This window comes from Leptonotus elevatus, chromosome 15 (assembly GCF_054856555.1).
Source record: "Leptonotus elevatus isolate MCC_2025b chromosome 15, RoL_Lele_1.0, whole genome shotgun sequence".
Classification (NCBI taxonomy): Eukaryota; Metazoa; Chordata; class Actinopteri; order Syngnathiformes; family Syngnathidae; genus Leptonotus; species Leptonotus elevatus.
Window position 1 is genome coordinate 7,288,155 of NC_141253.1, and position 20,225 is coordinate 7,308,379.

Genomic DNA, 20,225 nt, shown 5'->3' on the forward strand with positions numbered 1-20,225 from the left:
TGCGTGACACAATCGGCGTCTTTGATCCACGACCGCGCTCATTGCATAGGCAATATATATCCATATAGCACGACTTTCTTTCTTTCTTTTGTGACATGATGCATCGAAACTACTTCGCTCCTTTGAAGTGGCCGAAGTGCAAAAGAGAGTAAGTGGCCACAGCTTGATTTAAATTGATAAGAAGGCTTCACAATAATTTGAGTTAAGGAGATTAAGGAGCCGTCTGATTAATGAGCAGACAAACTGCAGGAGTTAATCACACACACACACACATACACACAGGCATGTTCAGGTCAAAATGCAATTAGCCAATAGGCCACTTACGTCATCGTTAATTAGATGTAACAGATATTACAAATTTTTAAGATGAGAGTTTTAACGTTTGGTTCCTAAAATATTTTTGCGGTTTATTTACAATAATTATGGTAAGTGGTTAATAGGCAGTTACTGTAGGCATAACAGAATGAAAACATGGCATAACTTATTTAAACGTGGCCAACTTATTGTTTAAAAATCTACGCATTCATTGTGAAACCGATATTATTGGAAAACAAAAAGGGCCCTATAGATTATTGAATTAATTTGATTAGGCCTATATTTAAATGTAAGCGTGAATCATTTTTGGGTTATAAACAATGGCAAATTGAATTTTGATTGCAACCAAATTAAACGTAATTATGAATAATTATTGACGTTTAAAAAACGCGCAGCCGTATTGAACAATTTGAACCATTTATCTGCACTGAAAACAGCTAAATGGATCATATTATCCATCCATTCATCCATCCATTTAATAAACCGCTTATTCCTCACAGGGGTCGCGGGGGACGCTGGAGCCTGGATCATAGTATGTTTATTGTAATTATGACAATTACGATAATTTTTTTGTAGCACAACAATAAAGAAAAAAACATTCTAAACATTGCACGCATGCATTCATGTTTTTTTTCACAGCAAAATGTTGATTTTATTGTGGTATTATTTGCCGTGTAGAATAGAAATGCATACATCATAGTAAGGCATTTAAAGCTTATACGTGTACACGGGAGTTGAACAAAAGGTTTTACAGCGCCAAAACGGCATTGCAGTTGACAGCAGCATCAAAGAGTTATTAAATGAGCACTTGTCTTTCTTCAATAAATCGATCTGAACAATCGCCCTTGAAAGGGATGCATAGAACAAAGGCTCTTGATATGCTTTTCAATTGTGTTTGCGCTTTAAAAGTTCTTTATGGAGGCTAAATCAAACATGCTCTTTGTTTTGATCTGTCTTTTAAATAGTTAGATATTCAAAACCAATCTAAGTAAGTAAGTTTAAATGCACTGTTTGAATGACTTGACTCATCACTAAGAGACTACTATTATGTAGAAACGCTTTTTTTTTTTTAAATCAGTTAAATTATTGTTATTATTATTATTATTATTTTACAGATTGCAATTTTCTATTTTATTATTCTTTAACTATATACAGTAGACAATAAGAACATGTATGCCGCATACGTAATTTATCAGCCAACGTTGTTTTGTTTACTTCCGTGTGCAGTAGTGCGCATGTGCAGCTGCTCCTTTATTAAAGGTGTCCTTGCAGGTGATGCACATTGCACATTAGTCCAGATGAGTTGTGTGTGTCCGACATGAAGTCACGCCAGCTCATTTGTTTGATTGTCCTGTCAATTTTAACGCTATCCACAGGTAAGTACATTATTCCCATGCTTGTGTTTCTCAAGTTTGGTTTATTTCTGTTCGTTCTTTATGCTGGTCCGCCTTTTCAGGTTGCCAGGGTCGTCACGTCTAAACAAAAAATTTGCCAAAATGGCGGCTAATTTGAATTTGACATCCGAACAAGATGATCCAATATGGTGGCTAATTAGAATTTGGTGTTTTCTACTTTTATAGATTTGATCACTTAAAAGGATGTTCTCATATATTTTGCGGGGTTTTGGAATCTTATCTATTTTCTATTGGTTACACTTTAAAAGTTGAATTTGAACTTGAGCCACGCTGTTTTATGGCAATATGTTAATTAATGTCACTCAAGCTAACTTTAGTTATTACATTTTATGTATGTTTCAGGGCAGAGTTTCCAATGCCATCCAAGTCAATGGCAATGTGACGATGGAAGCTGCATTGCTAATAAATGGAGATGTGATGGAGAAGGGGACTGCCTGGATGGCTCTGATGAGCTGGACTGTACTGGTGGGTTTCTCTTACTACATTTCCATTTCATCAGTATTGAGCCGAAGTAACCTCTGGACAGAAGCTTGTATAAAAAAAAATTAAAAAAAGCATGCACACTAACATACACATGCCATTCTTGTTTGAAATATTCATGAAACATGTAGACATTATATAGTTTAGTAAAGTTTTCAATTAAAATGCTGCTCATATTCAACCCTTTTCATTTCCCTCAGTTCCTCCTGGCTCCTCTAACTGTCCACTCGGTCAGTTTCCATGCGTGGGCTCTGTCGGCTGTGTTGATGCATCTGCACGCTGTGATGGACAGAAGCAGTGTCCAACCGGCTCTGATGAGGAGAACTGCCCAGTCGCCAATGGCTGTTTGGACTCAGACTGGTCTTGTGGGAACCATATTTGTATACCGGGAGAGCTGCGCTGCGATGGAAAGAACGACTGCATGGATAATTCTGATGAAGAGGGCTGTTGTGAGAGAGCTTTCATGTTGTATTGTGAAATTACTACTTTCTTTAAAATGGTTTAAAATGTGACACACTTTTTCTCTGTTTTCCAGTATTGTGCAGTGAGGGTGGCCTACAGTGTGCAGAGGACGTGTGTCTTTCTGTTGACCAGATGTGCGATGGGAAGTTCCAATGCGCAGATGGCAGCGACGAGCCTGTAACCTGCGGTAAGTTTGGCTGTCAAATAAAATGAAGGGAAATGCGAATAGTTTTTCATTAATGTGATGCCATCAAATGCTTGTCACTCGTCTTTGCAGGGCAGACCTGTTCTGTGGATAATGGTGGTTGTAGCCACACGTGCGTGGATGAACGATGGGGTGCTATGTGCACGTGTCCTCCTGGATATAAACTCTCCATCAATGGGGCACTCTGCAAAGGTGACATACTCTCTGCATTCACTTTTTTTTTCTTGTTGTTGAATTAAAAGATTGCAGACAATAAGGTTAATTGTCAAGTAAAAAATCTAATCCAGGAGTTCCAAGCAGGTTCTGTTCCTACTGTGGTGACTTCACCTGGATTTATAAAGACATGATTACATCATGAACTGATAAACCCCTGTATAGTGTTTTGTCCTGCGCTTTGTTAAAGGAAAAGCATCTTATCAAATGGTCAGCAGGACTAATATCTGCTTTGTATTTGACCAAAAATAACTACCCCCCCCCCATGAAAATAGTTTGAATAAATCACTTTTTAAAGTATTAATAGTGTTTACTTTAGTCTCCGTAGCTTTTTACTGTGAATGAGCCTAAAGTTTGGATGCTCTTTTTGCTCTGTAGTAATCCACAGAGAAAAAATAACTACAATCCAGAAAAATAGTTTAAAAAAAGATGCCATGAAATATTACGTATGTATGACAGTGACAGCACAAAAAGTGAAGTGTGCTATGGCAGGCATGACTGTGTACACTCAGTGACCATTTTCACCACAGCACCATCTGCTGGCTGTGGTGAGCTACTGCCTATTTGTCGTGTAAACTACTGCTAAACTAACTACCCCTGTGCCCACAGATGTGGATGAATGTGCCCTTCCCTTTGCTCCTTGCCTGCATCACTGCACCAATACAGTTGGATCTTACTTTTGCCACTGCAGAGAAGGCTTCAATCAGAATGAAGGCTTGGTTTGTCTGCCCACAGGTAATATTATTTATGATATAAAACAATGATTGATTCACTGACCACGACTTACTTTACCAATATATGTGCGCATTCAGGTAATCTCACCCGACTGTTGACGGTGCTGAGGTCATCCGTCGGGCTGCTAACTGTGAAGTCGCAACGATTTGATGTTCTCCAGCCTCTTAAGTTCAACCCGGTGGCCCTGACATATGACATTGCCCGAGGCCACTACTACTGGGCCGACAATATGGGAGTCATATATAAAAGTGATGGGCAGCGCAGCTGGACAATTCATACTGGTTTGTGGCACATGTACTTCTCATCTCATGTTGATCTGAAATAAATTCTGGAACTGGTAAAGCATCATTTGGTATGACTGTAGCCGTAGAAAATGTTTGTATTAAAATTGCTTTTATTGTAATTCCTCTGCTTACTCGTGTTAATTCAGATCCTCTTTAATGTCCTTACAATGCTCACACAGGGGAGCCTGGGATCAAAGGTCTAGCTTGTGATTGGCTGAACGGAAACCTTTACTGGACAAATCAGAAGACCGAATCAATCTACGTGCAAGCGGATGATGAAAAAAGTTACACCGCTCTCTTGAGCAAATCCATCAGCCCGTCAGAATTGGTTATTCTACCAGTGGAGAGGTGCGCCTAATCCGCAATTTTTTTTTATATTTTTTTTATTTTTTTTTAAACACAAATTACAGAGTTCATTAAAAAAAAAAATATATATATATATATATATATATATATATATATATATATATGTTTTTTTTTTTGTCTTTGTTCTGGCAGCTTGATGTTTTGGATCAACACAGGCCCTGGTGATAGGGTGACCATAGAGAGGTCATGGATGGATGGATCAGACAGAACCTCTCTGGCTGTGCTTACGGCTCAATTAGCCCACGGACTCACAACAGACGTGGCCGCCAGGAGGCTCTACTGGATCAGTGACTTCAAGATGGTAACATGGAAAAACATTTCAGACCGTTGCATCTCATCCAGAAAGTTGCTCAAACTTGTACTATTTCCATCAGTCTATTGAGACCATGAAAATAGATGGGACCGGCCGCTACGCATTCACTGGACTGGTCAACAAGAGACCAGCTTTGAACCTAGCTGTGTTTGCAAGTTCCTTCTATTGGGTGGATGACAAAGGACTCTGGCAGGTGCTGCAGAACCAAAATAACCAGAGGAAGTTTCTGTGGAAGTCCACATTTCCAGTTTTGACTGTTTATCATGAGCTGCAACAGCCGAGAGGTGAGTGGGAACTTGGTCTTCCTCCTTTATTGTTTGCAAAATGGAAGTGTTTTCCAAATCAAATGTCTCCTCACAATTAGGCACATCTGCATGTGCGAAGACCCCATGCCAGATCTGTCTGCTCACTAAAAGCAACCCTGTGGGGTTTACCTGTACTTGTCCCAACTCCAAAGTACTGATGGTTGATGGAACATGTCAATGTAGGTTCCTGAGGTTCAACTTTGACATAACAATCATTGCTTTACAGTGCATTCTATGATCACTTAGCGAAAAATAAGGGCAGTTCAAATGTGTTCCTTTTTTTTCCCCTTCAGATCCCAAATTCCTGTATGCTACCTCTAAAATTATCAACCTGTTGGAGTTTGAAGGCAGCCTGTCCGTAGAAACTGAGATCTTTGCTACTGACAAGGGCATCCTGTCATTTGATGTGAACTGGGAAACGGACTGGCTGTACTGGGCCAACCAAACTGGCCACATCCAACGCACCAGCCTAACCCGCGTCAAGACTGAGTGGATTCCTACAACCATGTCAGGTTAATGACTTTATTTTTCAGCTTTTAAAACTCAATAAAAATTTGTTTTTATTTTGCCTAGTGTCATATAACTCATCAATCCTTTTTTTCTTTTCCAAGTTTGTCTCATTAAAGTCGACCAGAGGAGTGGGAGCGTGTATTGGGTGTCATGTGACCAAACCCGCATCGGCTCAGTGGAAGTAGACAGTCGTTACCAGAAGGCGTTGTACCACACAACGAAGGAGATTCGAAGCCTCTTCCTGGACTGGCTGAGGGGTGTAATCATCTGGTTGGAGGACGAGCAGATCTTCACCATGAGCTTGACGGGAGGAAAAGCCAAAGAGCTGTTGCACTGGGCAGGAGTCGTAGAGAACATTGCCTTTGACCTGAGAGCTGCCAGTCTATTGTGGAACTCCAACATGGCAGGTTTGTTGTTGTTTTTTTACATAAAGGAAAAAATGATATAACAAGTTATTATTATTATTATAATAATATTTTTTTATTATTATTTTTATCATTGTAATGTCTATTAGGCTTAATTCACCATTCCGCCATATTTGCACTGATGGGCGTAAACCCACGTCTAAATTTGGTTGAATTTTATTTTTTCCACAAATGGATACCACTGAACTTAAAATAGAGTATTAAATAATTTAAAGAACAGATTTCTTTTTCTTTTTTTTTTTACATCCTGAAAAATATTTTCGGAAATGCCAGGATTCCGCCTGACTGCAACGACATACATTTCAGTAAACATTGGCGGCAAAATGTATATAACATGCTATGCCTGAAGTCAATTCACCAAGGCAGATTGCAAAGACAATACACCTTGTTTTTATACTGTAATAGATCATTTTCAAATTAAAGACAGCACAGTTAAAATGGTCTAATTGGTCTGGCAATTTAGTGACAAATTATAAATGACCAGTGTAACTGTTTTAGTACTTTCAGTACTAATACTTGTGTTTCTCTTACACTTCCAAGGTTTGATGACAATGAGTCTCCTCCAAGGGAAAAAACACCAAGCGGGAAGCAGATGGAAAATTTCTGGCTCAGTGATGGGTGCCCTGGAGCCTTACCTGTTGTCTCTGTCAGAGGATGTCATGACCTTGTGGGACAGACGTGATGGGCAACGCATCCAGGATGTTGCAGTGAGGGGTCCTGTAGTCAGTGTGGTGGCAGCACTCCGAGATGTGCATGCAGGTTCACTTATACACGATCGCTATCATTCATTGACAAATCTGAGTCTTTAAATTTAGAAGGCATAGTCATACATGAGGTGAAATATTTTGTGTCCATAGTACCGGTTACTGGCACCTGCACTAAACCATCCATCCTATGCGAAGGCACATCCATCTGCCTGCCTCAAAACAAGCTGTGTGATGGCAAAAAGGACTGTCCTGATGGAGATGATGAAAGTTTTTGTGTTGAAAAATGTCCATCCAAAGGTGACATCTCAATCAGCTCCTCTTTAATGGTTCAAATCACAAAAGGCGCTGTCCAGAATCGAATTCAACAGCTTCTGGTGGCCTCTTCTGTCTGATCTTAGATGATTTTAAGTGCAAGGACCAGAGAAGTTGTGTGTCGAGAGCGCTGGTCTGCGACGGCCGCTCTCATTGCTTCGATGGCTCGGACGAGGTCGATTGCCCTGCTGTTGCCTCACTTGGGCCTCGGGAGAATGCCCTCAAGTGTCGAAAGGGCTCCAGGCCATGCAAGAATGGCTTGGAGTGTGTGTTGTACAACCATGTGTGTGATGGGGAGAGAGACTGTAAAGATGGGTCGGACGAAGAGCAATGCGGTGAGTGACTTGAAATGTATTCCCCTGACTTCAAACCTGGTATGGTGAAATTGAATCCAAATTCTTCATTGTCTAGATGGGACCTCACCGACACCAACCGTTGATGCAGCAAGTTCTGCCCCAGCTCTGCCTGCCTGCGTCAGCCCATCTGTCCTTTGCCCCCATGCTTCTGTCCGCCTCTGTATCTCCCCAAAGCAGTTTTGTGACGGGCGGGAAGACTGTCCTGACGGCTTTGACGAAAATAACTGTGTGAAGAGATGTTTCTCTAAAAGTAAGTCACAAATGCAGTTGTACCGTCGCTCGAGCAATTCTAACTCGTTTGCTTGGGACTTAGTGTGCTGTGTTTCTGTGCCCCAAACACTTGTTCCTGTCATTGCTATACTACATTTATTTTCTTCATCTGGCATTTCCGCTTGGCAAAAGAATCCTACAGAATTTACACAAAACCGATAACTTAAAATTTTCTTTCACCCCAGACGATTTTCGCTGCAAGGACCGTAGGAGCTGCATCGCTAAGAGCCTCGTCTGCGATGGCCGTGCTCATTGTCACGATGGCTCCGATGAAGTTGGCTGCCCAAGTGTTGCAATCCCTGCCGGCCAAGCAAAGGCCTTGAAGTGTTTCAAGGGCTCCCAATTGTGTCGAGATGGCAGCGAATGTGTTCTTTTTAATCACTTGTGTGATGGAGAGCTGGATTGCAAAGATGGCTCTGATGAAGACGAATGTGGTGAGCAGATTTTGCTGTGCTAGCTACTTTTTGATAATATTGTACTTATGAGCAATTTAATATTTACAGATACTACAATGACGCCTCCGGAAAATACCCACTTAAGTCTACCTCCATTGCCTGTCACTACGCAACCTCCCATCAAGCCGTCATGCACGAGTCCTTCATTTATGTGTCCGGATGCTACTTGCGTCCCCCCAACACAGATATGTGATGGCAAAAAAGATTGTTCTGATGGATCTGATGAGAATGCTTGCGTAAAACGATGCCCAAATAAGTGTAAGTTTAGACGCTTTTACTTTATTTAAAGATGTTCTTATTATACAATTTATTTATTTTTTTCCTCCCACAGCGGACTTCCTCTGCAAAGACAGGCGCAGCTGTGTTGTGAAGAACCTGGTCTGCGATGGCAGAGCTGATTGTCACGACAGCTCAGATGAGGTTGAGTGTCCGACATTGGCGCCTCCTCCCAGCCAGGATAAGGTGCTAAAGTGTCGTCTGGGTTTCCGGCAATGCCTGGATCAGACTCTGTGTGTTCCCTACAGCCATGTGTGTGATGGGGAAAAAGACTGTCAGGATGGGTCAGATGAAGAGTACTGCGGTATGTTTAATTTTAAAAGAAAAGAGTCTGCTTATATTTTTATTTCTGTGAATGAATTATTATTTTTTTTTTTTACTGCAAAGACAGAAAACCAAATATTATATTGTACAACTGTTGTATTTCCCAACTTCTAGACTCTGCAGAAACTGCATCTTTCTCCAGTCCAGGCTCAAACAAATTGCCCTCACCCACGAAGCCCTTTTATAAGCCTTCACCCAAGCCAACTTGTATGAGCCCATCAATGTTTTGTCCAAATTCGTTTGTCTGCATTCAACCGACACAAATGTGTGATGGAACAAAAGACTGCCCTGATGGATCCGATGAGAAATGTGTGAGAAGATGCCCTTATAAGAGTAAGTTAGTTTTTTGGGTGCAACCACAAAGCACTCTTGTTGTTTTGTGTCATACAGTATTTTCCTTTCTCTACAGCTGACTTCTTGTGCAAGGATAGAAGAAGCTGTGTCTCCAAGAGCCTCATCTGTGATGGCCGTGCTCATTGTCACGATGGCTCCGATGAATTTGGCTGCCCAAGTGTTGCAATCCCTGCCGGCCAAGCAAAAACCTTGAAGTGTCTCATGGGCTCCAGGTTATGTCGGGATGGCACTGAATGCGTTCTCTTCAGTCACGTGTGTGATGGAGAGCTGGATTGCAAAGATGGCTCTGATGAAGAAGGATGTGGTGAGCATATTTTGCTGTGCTAGCTACTTTTTGTTAATATTGTACTTATGAGCAATTTAATATTTACAGATACTACAATGACGCCTCCAGAAAATAACCACTTAAATCTACCTCCATTGCCTGTCACTACTCAACCTCCCATCAAGCCGTCATGCGCGAGTCCTTCATTTATGTGTCCGGATGCTACTTGCATCCCCCCAACACAGATATGTGATGGAACAAAAGACTGCCCTGATGGATCCGATGAGAAATGTGTGAGAAGATGCCCTTATAAGAGTAAGTTAGTTTTTGGGTCCAACCACAAAGCACTCTTGTTGTTTTGTGTCCTACAGTATTTTCCTTTTTCCATAGCTGACTTCATGTGCAAGGATAGAAGAAGCTGTGTCTCCAAGAGCCTCATCTGTGATGGCCGTGCTCATTGTCACGATGGCTCCGATGAATTTGGCTGCCCAAGTGTTGCAATCCCTGCTGGCCAAGCAAAAACCTTGAAGTGTCTCATGGGCTCCAGGTTATGTCGGGATGGCACTGAATGCGTTCTCTTCAGTCACGTGTGCGACGGAGAGTCGGATTGCAGAGATGGCTCTGATGAAGAAGGATGTGGTGAGATTCCTGTTGTCATGGTTATAAAAGATGTAATATCTAGAAGGATTTTTTTTTTTTTTTTTTTTTTTTTTGTCTATCAAAACTGAGTTCAAGTTGTATTATTTACAGACATTCCAATGACTCCTCCGAAACATCCAAACTTAAATCAACCTCCATTGCCCGTCAATACTCAACCTCCCGTCAAGCCGTCATGCACGAGTCCTTCATTGCTGTGTCCGGATTCTTCATGTATCCCCCAAACACAGATATGTGATGGTGTAAAACATTGTCCTGATGGCTCTGATGAGAGAAATTGTATGAAACGATGCCCAAATAGATGTAAGTTGGATGCTTTTAGACCATTGAACACATTCTACACATGCTTATTTGCTTTTCTTTACTCCCACAGCGGACTTCCTCTGCAAAGACAAGCGGAGCTGTGTTGTGAAGAAGCTGGTTTGCGATGGCCGAGCTCATTGCCACGACAGCTCAGATGAGGTCAACTGTCCGATAATAGCTCCACCTGCCACCCGGCCAAAGGTGCTCAAGTGCCGTGTAGGCTTCCAGCTATGTCTGGATGGGAGTGAATGTGTTCCCTACAGCCATTTTTGTGATGGAGAGAAAGACTGTCGGGATGGGTCAGATGAAGACGACTGTGGTATGTCAACAGTTTAAAGGATTTTTTTTTTCTCTCTCTCAGTATTTGACTTGTCTAAGACATACCCGTGTGGTGGCAGTGATGGGATGCTAAATGCTTTTATTTGTTTTTACATTCTGCAGAAATATTAACTTCCTCCAGTCCAGGCTTAAATGAATTGCCTACATCTGCAAAGCCATTTATTAAGCCTTCTTGTACGAGCCCATCAGTATTGTGCCCTAATTCTATTCTTTGCATTCGCCCGACACAAATGTGTGATGGAATAAAAGACTGTCCTGATGGATCCGATGAAGTCTGTGTGAAAAGATGCCCTTATAAGAGTAAGTAGCGAAGCTTATAAATTCAAAAAAATATATATAATAATAATAATTCTGTATCATGTTTTCCTGCCTCCCTAGCTGACTTTCTATGCAAGGATCGTAGGAGCTGCGTCTCAAAGTCTCTAGTGTGTGATGGTCGGGCTGACTGCCATGATGGCTCGGATGAGTTGTACTGTCGGAGTGTAGTTCCTCGCTTAACTACAGCTAATGTCTTGAAATGCCGTAAGGGCACAAAGCTCTGTAAGGACCGCACAGAATGTGTGCTGTACAGCCACATATGTGATGGAGAGAAAGATTGTTTGGATGGATCTGATGAAGAAGGATGCCAGGAAACATGTGCAAAAGGTTGTGTTTTTTTTATTTTTTAGAGAAATTGCATCTCTTGAACATGTTCTTGAAATCCAGTCTGCGGTTTATTCATGAGGCCATTTAACAGATTTTCTTTTCCATTTCCTTTCAATGTTCCTACTTTCTCCCCGTCAAAGGTGAGTTTCAGTGCGCTCATGGGGTGATGTGCATCCCTGAGGATCAGGTCTGCGATGGGAGGGCTCAGTGTAGCGACCGTTCTGATGAGCTGGACTGCTGGGAACGGACTAAAAGCTGCGAGTATCGCTGTGGAGACGGCCATCGCTGCATCCCAAAGAAATTCCTGTGCGATGGAGAGCCAGACTGCGTTGATGGCACAGACGAGGTCGGCTGTGGTAAGTGGACTTGTGGGGGCAAAAACTGGATTGGTTCAAATGGATCATGGTTTTCTGCTCTGTACAAGTTTCAAGACTAGTTTTTATTTGGTGTGAGAAAGTAGTTATGATTAACGATTCCCTTTAGTTACACTAGGTGCTAGCAGATGTCTTCAATTATTATAAACAAGTTGTCATTAGTTGAACAGCTGCTTCGTTCCAGATGCTGTGGCCACAACAACAATTACACCTCTGGTCCGGAGTTCTGCTTCAGTTTGCGTCACGCCTTCAGTTCTATGCCCAGGTTCATCATTGTGCATCTCTCAAAGTCAGTTTTGCGATGGAAAAACGGACTGTCCAGACGCATTTGATGAGAGCAACTGTATTTTCAAGTGTAAAAGCAGAGGTAAGTCTGAGTAAAGTGATGAATGACAGAAACGGTGAAACTTATCAAAAAGAATTCACTTGTACTCAATTTCTCTGTTCCTCATTGACCTCCCCCCCCTCTACCCCATGTTAGCTGATTTCTTGTGCAGTGATCGGAGAAAGTGCATCTCCACAAAGTACGTGTGTGACGGTCGTGCCCACTGTCTGGATGGCTCGGATGAGAAGAAGTGTGAATCACCTGAACGTGGTTCATCTTGTAAGATACTAATTGGAAAATGACTACCTGAAAATCCTATTCAGACTTTCAGATTAGACAATTTCACACTGATTTAAGGAGACTTTTTTTGGGGGGGGGGGGTCAAAATGTATAAAGAATAACAGTACTCAGTTAAGATGAGTTAATGTCACATTTTGGCAAAATTCAGAACTGATACATTTTAGAAATGAGCATGTGATTAAAAAAAACAAAAAACACTTGGTTGTGAAAATAGACACTTAATAGATGTGCAGGCATTCCACAGAGCAAACTATACAAGCAATAGTCTGTTTCTGTAATTCATTATGTCTCATTCGACCGATCTAAATCAAACCCATTAAAATGATTTCTCTCTCAGCCTTCAGGGACAAGTCTGTTCCTGTAAAATGCCGTAACGGCTTCAAGGCTTGTAAGGACGGTCTGGAGTGTGTGATGTACACTCACGTGTGTGACGGAGAGAAGGACTGTCGGGATGGATCAGATGAGGAGGGATGTGCGGCTGAATGCAAAACGGGTTTGTACATTGAACTTGGTCTTCATAAATTGACATTAAAGCACAATCATTCATGATACAAATAGAATAAGTGTTTGTTTCTCATTTCCCAGATGAGTTTGAATGTCATCACGGTAATAGATGCCTCCACCCTGAGCAGGTGTGCGACGGACAGTATGACTGTCAAGACCGCTCTGACGAAATGAACTGTGAAACTCGACTATTGGGCTGCCATCACAATTGTGATAACGCAACGCGCTGCATACCAGAGACTTTCCTGTGTGATGGCGAGAGAGACTGTGCTGATGGCTCAGATGAAGAAAAGTGTGGTAAGTGACATGTTGGACTCTAAAAAAAAAAAAAAAAAAATACCGATAATCTGATTTCATCCCGGCAGGCTTGACGTTCTGTGAAGTTGAGCAGTTCCGCTGCAATAGCGGTCAGTGCGTGTCGGTGGCGCTGCGATGCGACGGATATGCGGACTGTAGCGACCGCTCCGATGAGGCCGACTGCTCGAGACCGCCTCGCTGCCTCACGCAGCTGCAGTGCCCTCACAGTCACGAGTGCCTGCAGAGTGAGTGGCTGTGTGATGGTGAGGAGGATTGCAAGGATGGCTCGGATGAAAAGGTATGGCTGTTTTCAAGTGGATATTCAAATAAACCTCGTCACTTAAAAAATAAAATAAAAAAATGTTTTGCACCTAGAACTGTGTGACGAAGCCACCACCATGTAGGCAATACCAGTGGCAATGTGGAAGCAGCAGTCAATGCATCCCCACGTCCTGGAGATGTGACGGGAAGACCGACTGTCACAATGGCGTGGATGAGGACAAATGTAAGAATGTATGAATGCTTAACATTTTAAAATGCTGACGAATGGACAAGGAAGCCACCACATGCCATCTTTTAAATGCCACTCGTTTCACAATGCAAAGAACCTCCTTTTTAATGTCTGCATCGGTTTCCACAGGCAAACAGAGAAAATGCCCTTCTCACCTTTACCAGTGTGGCAGCGGTGAGTGCGTGGATCCGCGACTGGTGTGCAACGGGTTTATCAACTGTGCTGACAGTTCAGATGAGGGTGTGGGATGCACACTGCGCAACTGCTCCAGTCCATCAGCTCCTCGTTGTGATCATAGCTGTGTCAGCATTCCAACTGGACCGGTCAGTAAAACGGGAAGAGGAGAAAGAAGTCTCTTTGGTTGTTTTTGTTTTTTCACAATTTACATAAATACCCTAACTCGCATGCGAGTGAGACAAAATGTTCATTTTCAGAGGTGTTACTGTGCAGAAGGTTTCACGCTACATTCCTCGGCCGTGTCCTGTGTGGACACCAACGAATGCAATTTAATGCAGCATGAAGCATGCAAACATACCTGCCTCAACACCCGCGGTTCCTACGCGTGCCAATGCCACCCTGGCTTCTACCTGGAGCCCGACAACAAAAGCTGTAAGACCAAAGGTAGGTAATAAAGAGCTTTTACATATGGACAAAATACGTTATGATTTTAAATGAATGCGTTTCTTAGGCGGAAAATGGTCTTTGATTCATTTTGACAAAATGCAAAAATGAAGCTTCATTTGTCCATCACTAGTAAAATGTTTTTTTTCTTAACAAAACAAGAATTATGGACTAGAATGTGTGTTCTTAAAAAATAAAATATGTCTGTTTTTTATTTATTATTATTATTTTTTTTTTTTATAGATGAGCCACTGCTCGTGGCATCTGTTCAATCAGAGCTTTTACTTGTTGGAGTTCAAAGTGGCTCCTTGCGCCTTCTGTCTTCTGCCAACCGGCCAGTCTTCTCGTTGGATTACCACTGGGCTCAGCAAAGGGTTTACTGGCTCAGTCCAGACTACCAGAGCATCCGCTGGGCTGACATGACAAAGGACTCCACCAACAAAGGGACACTTATTAAAGGTGCGCTTGCAAATTGAGAAACCAAAATGAATCTGTAGACCAGAATTAAAATCAAATCTAATTTACAGGTGTAAAGTCAGATTTCATTGCGGTGGACTGGGTGGGAAAGAACCTGTATTGGGTGGATGGCCTCGTGGGCCAAATTCGGGCAGTGCGGCTCAGTGACACAACGCTAAAGTCTCAGGATTTCACAGTGGTGCTGGCTGAAGATCTTGAACAGCCACGCTCGCTGGTGCTGCTACCACACAAAGGGTGAGGTACCCAGTTGGGAAGGTTTAACTACCACTGTAAGTCTTCACTGTCTTATTATTTATTATTATTTTTTTCCTTCCTAGGTTGATGTTGTGGTCTGAGATCGGCAGCACCCCTCAGATCCAGCGTTCAGGAATGGATGGATCAAAGAGGAAGGTGGTAGTGAGCAGCAGTTTGAGCTGGCCTGTAAGTTTGGCATACGACTTCCTGGACGACCGCGTTTACTGGGCTGATGAGAAGCTACGCTGCATTGGCTCGGCCTCTCTGGATGGGGATGATGTTAAGGTGAATGGCATCCAATATCAAGGATTATCTATGCTTTTATGTACACAAAATGTAATGATTGATTTGAAATTGGCTTTTGGCAATGTAGTCCGGTATTGAACAATAATATTACCCCTCTTACCAGATTCTCCAATTAGCTGAAACTCCGAGCCCTTTCTCAGTGGCGGTGTTCAATGACCGGCTTTTCTGGTCCGATACGAAGCGAAGAACCATCCGCTCTGCCGACAAGAACACTGGCAAAGACCAGAAGGTTCTTCTCAAAAGACCAGGACAGCCTTTTGTGCTAAAGGTTTGTCATCACTGTTATATTTGGAACAGATTGATTACTGTGTGACTGTATTCACTGCTGCTTTCCTTTGCATTTTTTATAGGGAACAAGCCACTTTAGTACAGTAATCATGAAATACAATTTGGTTCATTTTGTTTCTTCTCAGACAATGAGCATAGAATCAATAAATTAAAATATATAAATATGTTCAAGGGGTCTTTTTATTGTGGCATTTCACATGCGCTTCTGCTCTCCAGCTGATGCATACCCTCTCCCAGCCGGCCATATCCAACCCTTGTGACCAGCTGCAGTGCTCCCACCTGTGCCTTCTGACAGCTGGAGATGCTGCGATGCAGCCAGCAGCAGTCTGCCGCTGTCCAAAGGGCCTTCTACTTTCTAAGGACAAGCGCGTCTGCTCTCTGCCTTTAGAATCTACTTTCATCCTGCTTCTGTCAACCACTACGGTCTATCAGGTGAGAGTCAACTCTCCTTGGGTGTCTTTATTAAATGTTCCTTTCATCCTACTCGGTTTCACCCCCCCCCCCCCCTCTTCAGGTTTACTTTAAGTCCTTGCATCGTGATGGAGTCGGTCTGAAAAATATGCCAAACAGTCGAGTGTTGGCTATTCCTGGAGTTGTTGAGGCCTCTGGACTGGATGTAGCGCTCCAAACCAGATCCTTGTATGTGGCTGATGATGGACAGGGTACTGTAGATATGCTGAACTTAAGCGGACCCAGGTCCAGACAGGGACTGATACCAGCTGGGCGACTTATACAACTAATGGTAGGCTTAAACATCAAGCAAGTTTTGAGATTCTTAGCTTTTTAATACCTTCCCTGTTTTATACTGCTGCTCCCTGCACTTTAAATGATGTCAACTAGAATGTCTGCATTAATAGTTGCGGCTGAAGTTCAATCGATGTTTATTCTCCGATCCTCAAGGATGATTCTGTCATGGCTCTGGCTGTTGACTGGGTGACCTCTAACATCTACTGGAGCAGCACCAAGCGGCCTAATCTCCACGTAACCAGCAGCCGTGATGGCTTCACTGCTTACCTGCTGCAGGGAGAATTTAAGGTTGTAGGCTACTTCTTACAGTTGTTGTTTTTACATCAATCGCGGTTGCAATGGACTCACAGATTGCTTGATCTTCCAGCGCACAACATCCATTGCAGTGCATCCCCCATCAAGTCGGCTTTGCTACGCAGCCCTTGTGGACAGTAAGAGCCAGGCTGAGGTGAGCTGTGCCTGGATGGATGGCCGAAACAAAGCAGTGCTTTGGACAAAGTCCGTCATTCCCACATCACTGGTCTTTGCCAATGAAGGAACTACAATCTACTGGGCTGACACAGGTTTTGAGTTCAACCGTATCTACCGGTATCCTGGAGGATGTGTTGGCTACCGTCGATTTTTTTTTTTTTGTGATTTTTTTTTTTTCTTTTCCCCATATCCAGTTGAAGGCTTAATCTGCTCTATTGGTGTCGGTGGCTCAGGCTACAAACAGTACGAAACAAGACCTGGTGTAATTACTTCCTTCACATATACTGAGAATATGCTCCTCTGGCTAACACTGGAGAAGGGTAAGCATGAACACGTTTGTATGATATATTATTGGGCAACGGTTGTCAGTAGGCAGAGGTCGTACATCACGCTCGTTCATCAAGATAAAACATACTTAAGGAATTGCAGCCAATCCTGTCATTTTAAAAACTTTTCTTTCTTTTTTTTTTTTAACACTAGCCCATACAATGACAGGTGAAGTCTAGCACTGATTAGGTATTCATTAAACTAAATTTACCCTTCATCATTCTTCATCCGCTTCAGGCAGTAGATGGCGTCAGATTAATGCAGCAATGAATTATTCAGATGAGTTGATTTTTTTCATGTACTACTAATCACCCCAGGCTCATTTGTAAAACTGCTTTCCTTTTCACCTCTGCTAAATTAATTATTTTTAATAAGTTCAACATTTTCTTTTACCCTCTCGTTCAATATTCATACACTAAATATTCAAACATTTGATGCCTGTAGCTATCTATAAAAGGGAACACTAAAGTATGATTGTTCAAGTGTGCTCCATCAAGTTTATTTTTATTTTTCCCCTCCATACACACGTGTGGACTGCTGATCTCAACCGGTGTAGAGGTCACCAAAATGTGGTTCAGCGACGGCCTCCATCCGAAACAGCTGTGGTTTGAGACAAAAACCAGCCTGGTGGAAATCAAAGCTTACAGTAATGACAGCCAGACGGGTAAGATGTGTTCTACTATACATAATAGCTGTTAACTGGACAGTCACAGAAATCATGCAGTAGCTCTTAAATGCCCTCAAAATGGCACAATCAATTGGAGAGAGCAAAAGACTACATAACTGAAACCTGGTCCTTGGTCATGTTTCTTCATAGCGTGCTCATCTATTAGCAGGATGTGTAGTTGTGCTAAAATGAGTTTAATTGGGTTATTTTGGCAACGAGAAATGTGCAGAAGAGCGACACATTAAGTGTTTATGCTTAAATGGATAAATAAAACTTGGTGTTGAGAAATTGTAAAAATACGTGCTTCTGTTTTATTTATCTTTTAATACAAAGGAATTCCTGATTCATAACCTTCTGCAAGGAGTTTACGTAGTTATCTGCCTCCAAACCTACAGGATCCAATTTGTGCGCCAACAATAACGGGGGTTGCGAGCATCTGTGCCTGGCTTATCCCGGAGGCCGCAAGTGCAAATGTGCCCGTGGGTTTTACAGCATCAGTCTTACATCCTGCGCACCAGAGCACCCTTGTCCCAAAGGAGAGCAAGCGTGCCTCGATGGCAGCAAGTGTTTTAGCAGCAACAAGTTCTGTGATGGGCGTGTGGACTGCCAAGACAAGTCAGACGAACAGGACTGTGAGTTATTGGGCTGCAGTCTCAATACGGTTTCTCAGATTTATTCAACCATTATGTGGCACAAATAATTGAATGTGAGTGTGTGTAAGCACTTTGAACTCGCCTAGGTCCACAGAAGAACGCCCCCTCGGGGACCAAAATCGGTGATGGCCATCTTCCCAAGTCTCCACTCGCGCCTCCTCAGAACTCGAAGGACGCTGCCTCATGTGGTCGGCAACATTGCAACGGCCGCGGCAGCTGCGACGCTCAAGGCAAAGTCATTCACTGTCATTGCATGGCTGGCTACCAAGGAGAGTTCTGTCAAGAGAAGGAAAGTAGGCGAAGCCACGTCGGTGTGGTCCTGGGGGTCCTCTGTCTGTTTGCTGCGTTCTTAGGGGTCGCTTTCATTTTTGGAAAAAGGCAAGGACACACTTTAGTCAAATGTAATTGTGAGTCACAGCCATCGTTGCCTTCCTTGATGTAGCTTTTTGTTAAATTTTTTTGCATCTTGTCTTAATCCAGAAGGGCCTGGGCAGCAATCAAAGGCTCAATCAGAAGATCACCTGACAAAGAAACTTTGATGTCAAACATGGCGCTGCAGTGTGAACATATGGAGGATGACTGTGAGGTAAAACTATGAGAGAAACTTCCTAGGTTTAATTCATGGGTGAAGTTCATGCCAGTGCCGAAGTCTAATATGCTGTTGCCCCCCCAAATTGACTTTTTTTTCTTCTCCTTCCAGGAGCTTGAGTCCTCAGCAGACTTAAAGATCGCCCCATTAGCTTCATAGCAGTCACACATCTGCTGGCAGATATAGACTGTTATTTAAAGCTATGCAACTTTTTTTTTAGTTTTATATGGCAAGACTTCACGAAATAATTGCATCACTGGTGTCAAAGCTGATAACTATTTTGTACAATAAACATCTCAAGATTGAAACAGTGTTTGGTATTCTTAGTTACTCCTGTACTTTCTGACAAATCAAATGAGCATTGTACAGTTTAGAAAACGATGTCTACATTCATACTAATTAAAAAATGGAGGTCCGTAGGAAGAAAAGTAATTGAGAGATTAGAAAACCGGAGTCTTTTATGTTTTGTCTATGTAGCCAATTTAACAGTTTAAAATATCCTGATAAGGAAACACTTGGGTGCTAGTTGACAAATGTCAAACTGGTGTGTAAAAAAACAAACAAAAAAACTGCAGTTAGCAATTTGAGAACTGTAAATAACATAAAAAATTAAATGCCCAAAGCAGTTGGTGACAAATACCCAGGTGTAACTATCACTGTCTAAAAAAATAAAATAAAAAAAAGAAGAAATCCTGAGGCTATTACAGAAGAGGCAAACGACTCATTAGCATGGCAAAGTAATCGTTGCTTTTTCTGGAACATAATCATTGAACATGATGGCAACAGCAAAATGAGCTCAGAAATTGTCAGGATCTTTTTCTTTGCCAATTTAAAGAATAATGCAGTACAGTATTAATCTTACAGCAAGATAATTAGCTGACGAAACGATCCATCTGAGAAGTTTTCATGCCAGACTTAAACCCTATAAAGCATGCATTTTTCCTACAAAAGAGCAGACTATTATGTAAGCTCCCTAAAACTGGCTGTGGAGTCTGTTCAAACATCACCAAAAAAATGCAACAATGTAGTCAAGTCAGTGGGTCACAGGTTTGATGCAGTTATTGCAAAGGATTTGCAAGTAAATGGTCTTCATTCTCTTCTAAATATACGTTCCCTCAACTAAATATGGTTATTTGCAAATACGGTAACACTATCTTGTGTAGCCAATCCAGAGGTAAATAGTAACACCTGCAAATCATATTAAACTTGAATGTTTTCAGTCTACCGCAAAACGAAAACGGTT

At 42.2% G+C, this 20,225-nt stretch overlaps 1 protein-coding gene across 1 annotated transcript; it reads left to right on the forward strand.

The window, feature by feature from the left end:
* Positions 1-1,597: 1,597 nt before the first annotated feature.
* Positions 1,598-19,249, forward strand: lrp13b (low-density lipoprotein receptor related-protein 13 b). The gene is made up of 51 exons (XM_086095975.1): positions 1,598-1,691; positions 2,073-2,195; positions 2,411-2,659; positions 2,746-2,859; positions 2,950-3,069; positions 3,700-3,825; positions 3,903-4,106; positions 4,289-4,457; positions 4,608-4,776; positions 4,850-5,072; positions 5,153-5,272; positions 5,387-5,605; positions 5,705-6,010; positions 6,569-6,787; positions 6,886-7,032; positions 7,134-7,382; positions 7,459-7,653; positions 7,859-8,107; positions 8,177-8,386; positions 8,460-8,708; positions 8,843-9,061; positions 9,138-9,386; positions 9,456-9,662; positions 9,738-9,986; positions 10,098-10,307; positions 10,378-10,626; positions 10,749-10,946; positions 11,025-11,291; positions 11,432-11,647; positions 11,850-12,032; positions 12,147-12,269; positions 12,628-12,783; positions 12,876-13,091; positions 13,160-13,389; positions 13,467-13,596; positions 13,732-13,925; positions 14,037-14,223; positions 14,467-14,682; positions 14,751-14,934; positions 15,018-15,219; positions 15,344-15,508; positions 15,745-15,960; positions 16,043-16,270; positions 16,429-16,563; positions 16,643-16,838; positions 16,941-17,066; positions 17,630-17,737; positions 18,136-18,372; positions 18,480-18,771; positions 18,874-18,979; positions 19,094-19,249. Exons 1-51 carry the CDS (start codon positions 1,634-1,636, stop codon positions 19,139-19,141), a joined length of 9,660 nt encoding a protein of 3,219 aa, XP_085952101.1. The 5' UTR covers positions 1,598-1,633; the 3' UTR covers positions 19,142-19,249.
* Positions 19,250-20,225: the final 976 nt, after the last annotated feature.

Excerpts from the sequence above, each read along its gene's own strand:
- lrp13b (XM_086095975.1), top strand. The coding sequence starts at position 1,634 with ATGAAGTCACGCCAGCTCATTTGTTTGATTGTCCTGTCAATTTTAACG. Across the intron at positions 2,860-2,949 it reads CGACGAGCCTGTAACCTGCG|GGCAGACCTGTTCTGTGGAT; the intron begins GTAAGTTTGGCT and ends TCGTCTTTGCAG. Across the intron at positions 7,033-7,133 it reads TGAAAAATGTCCATCCAAAG|ATGATTTTAAGTGCAAGGAC; the intron begins GTGACATCTCAA and ends GTCTGATCTTAG.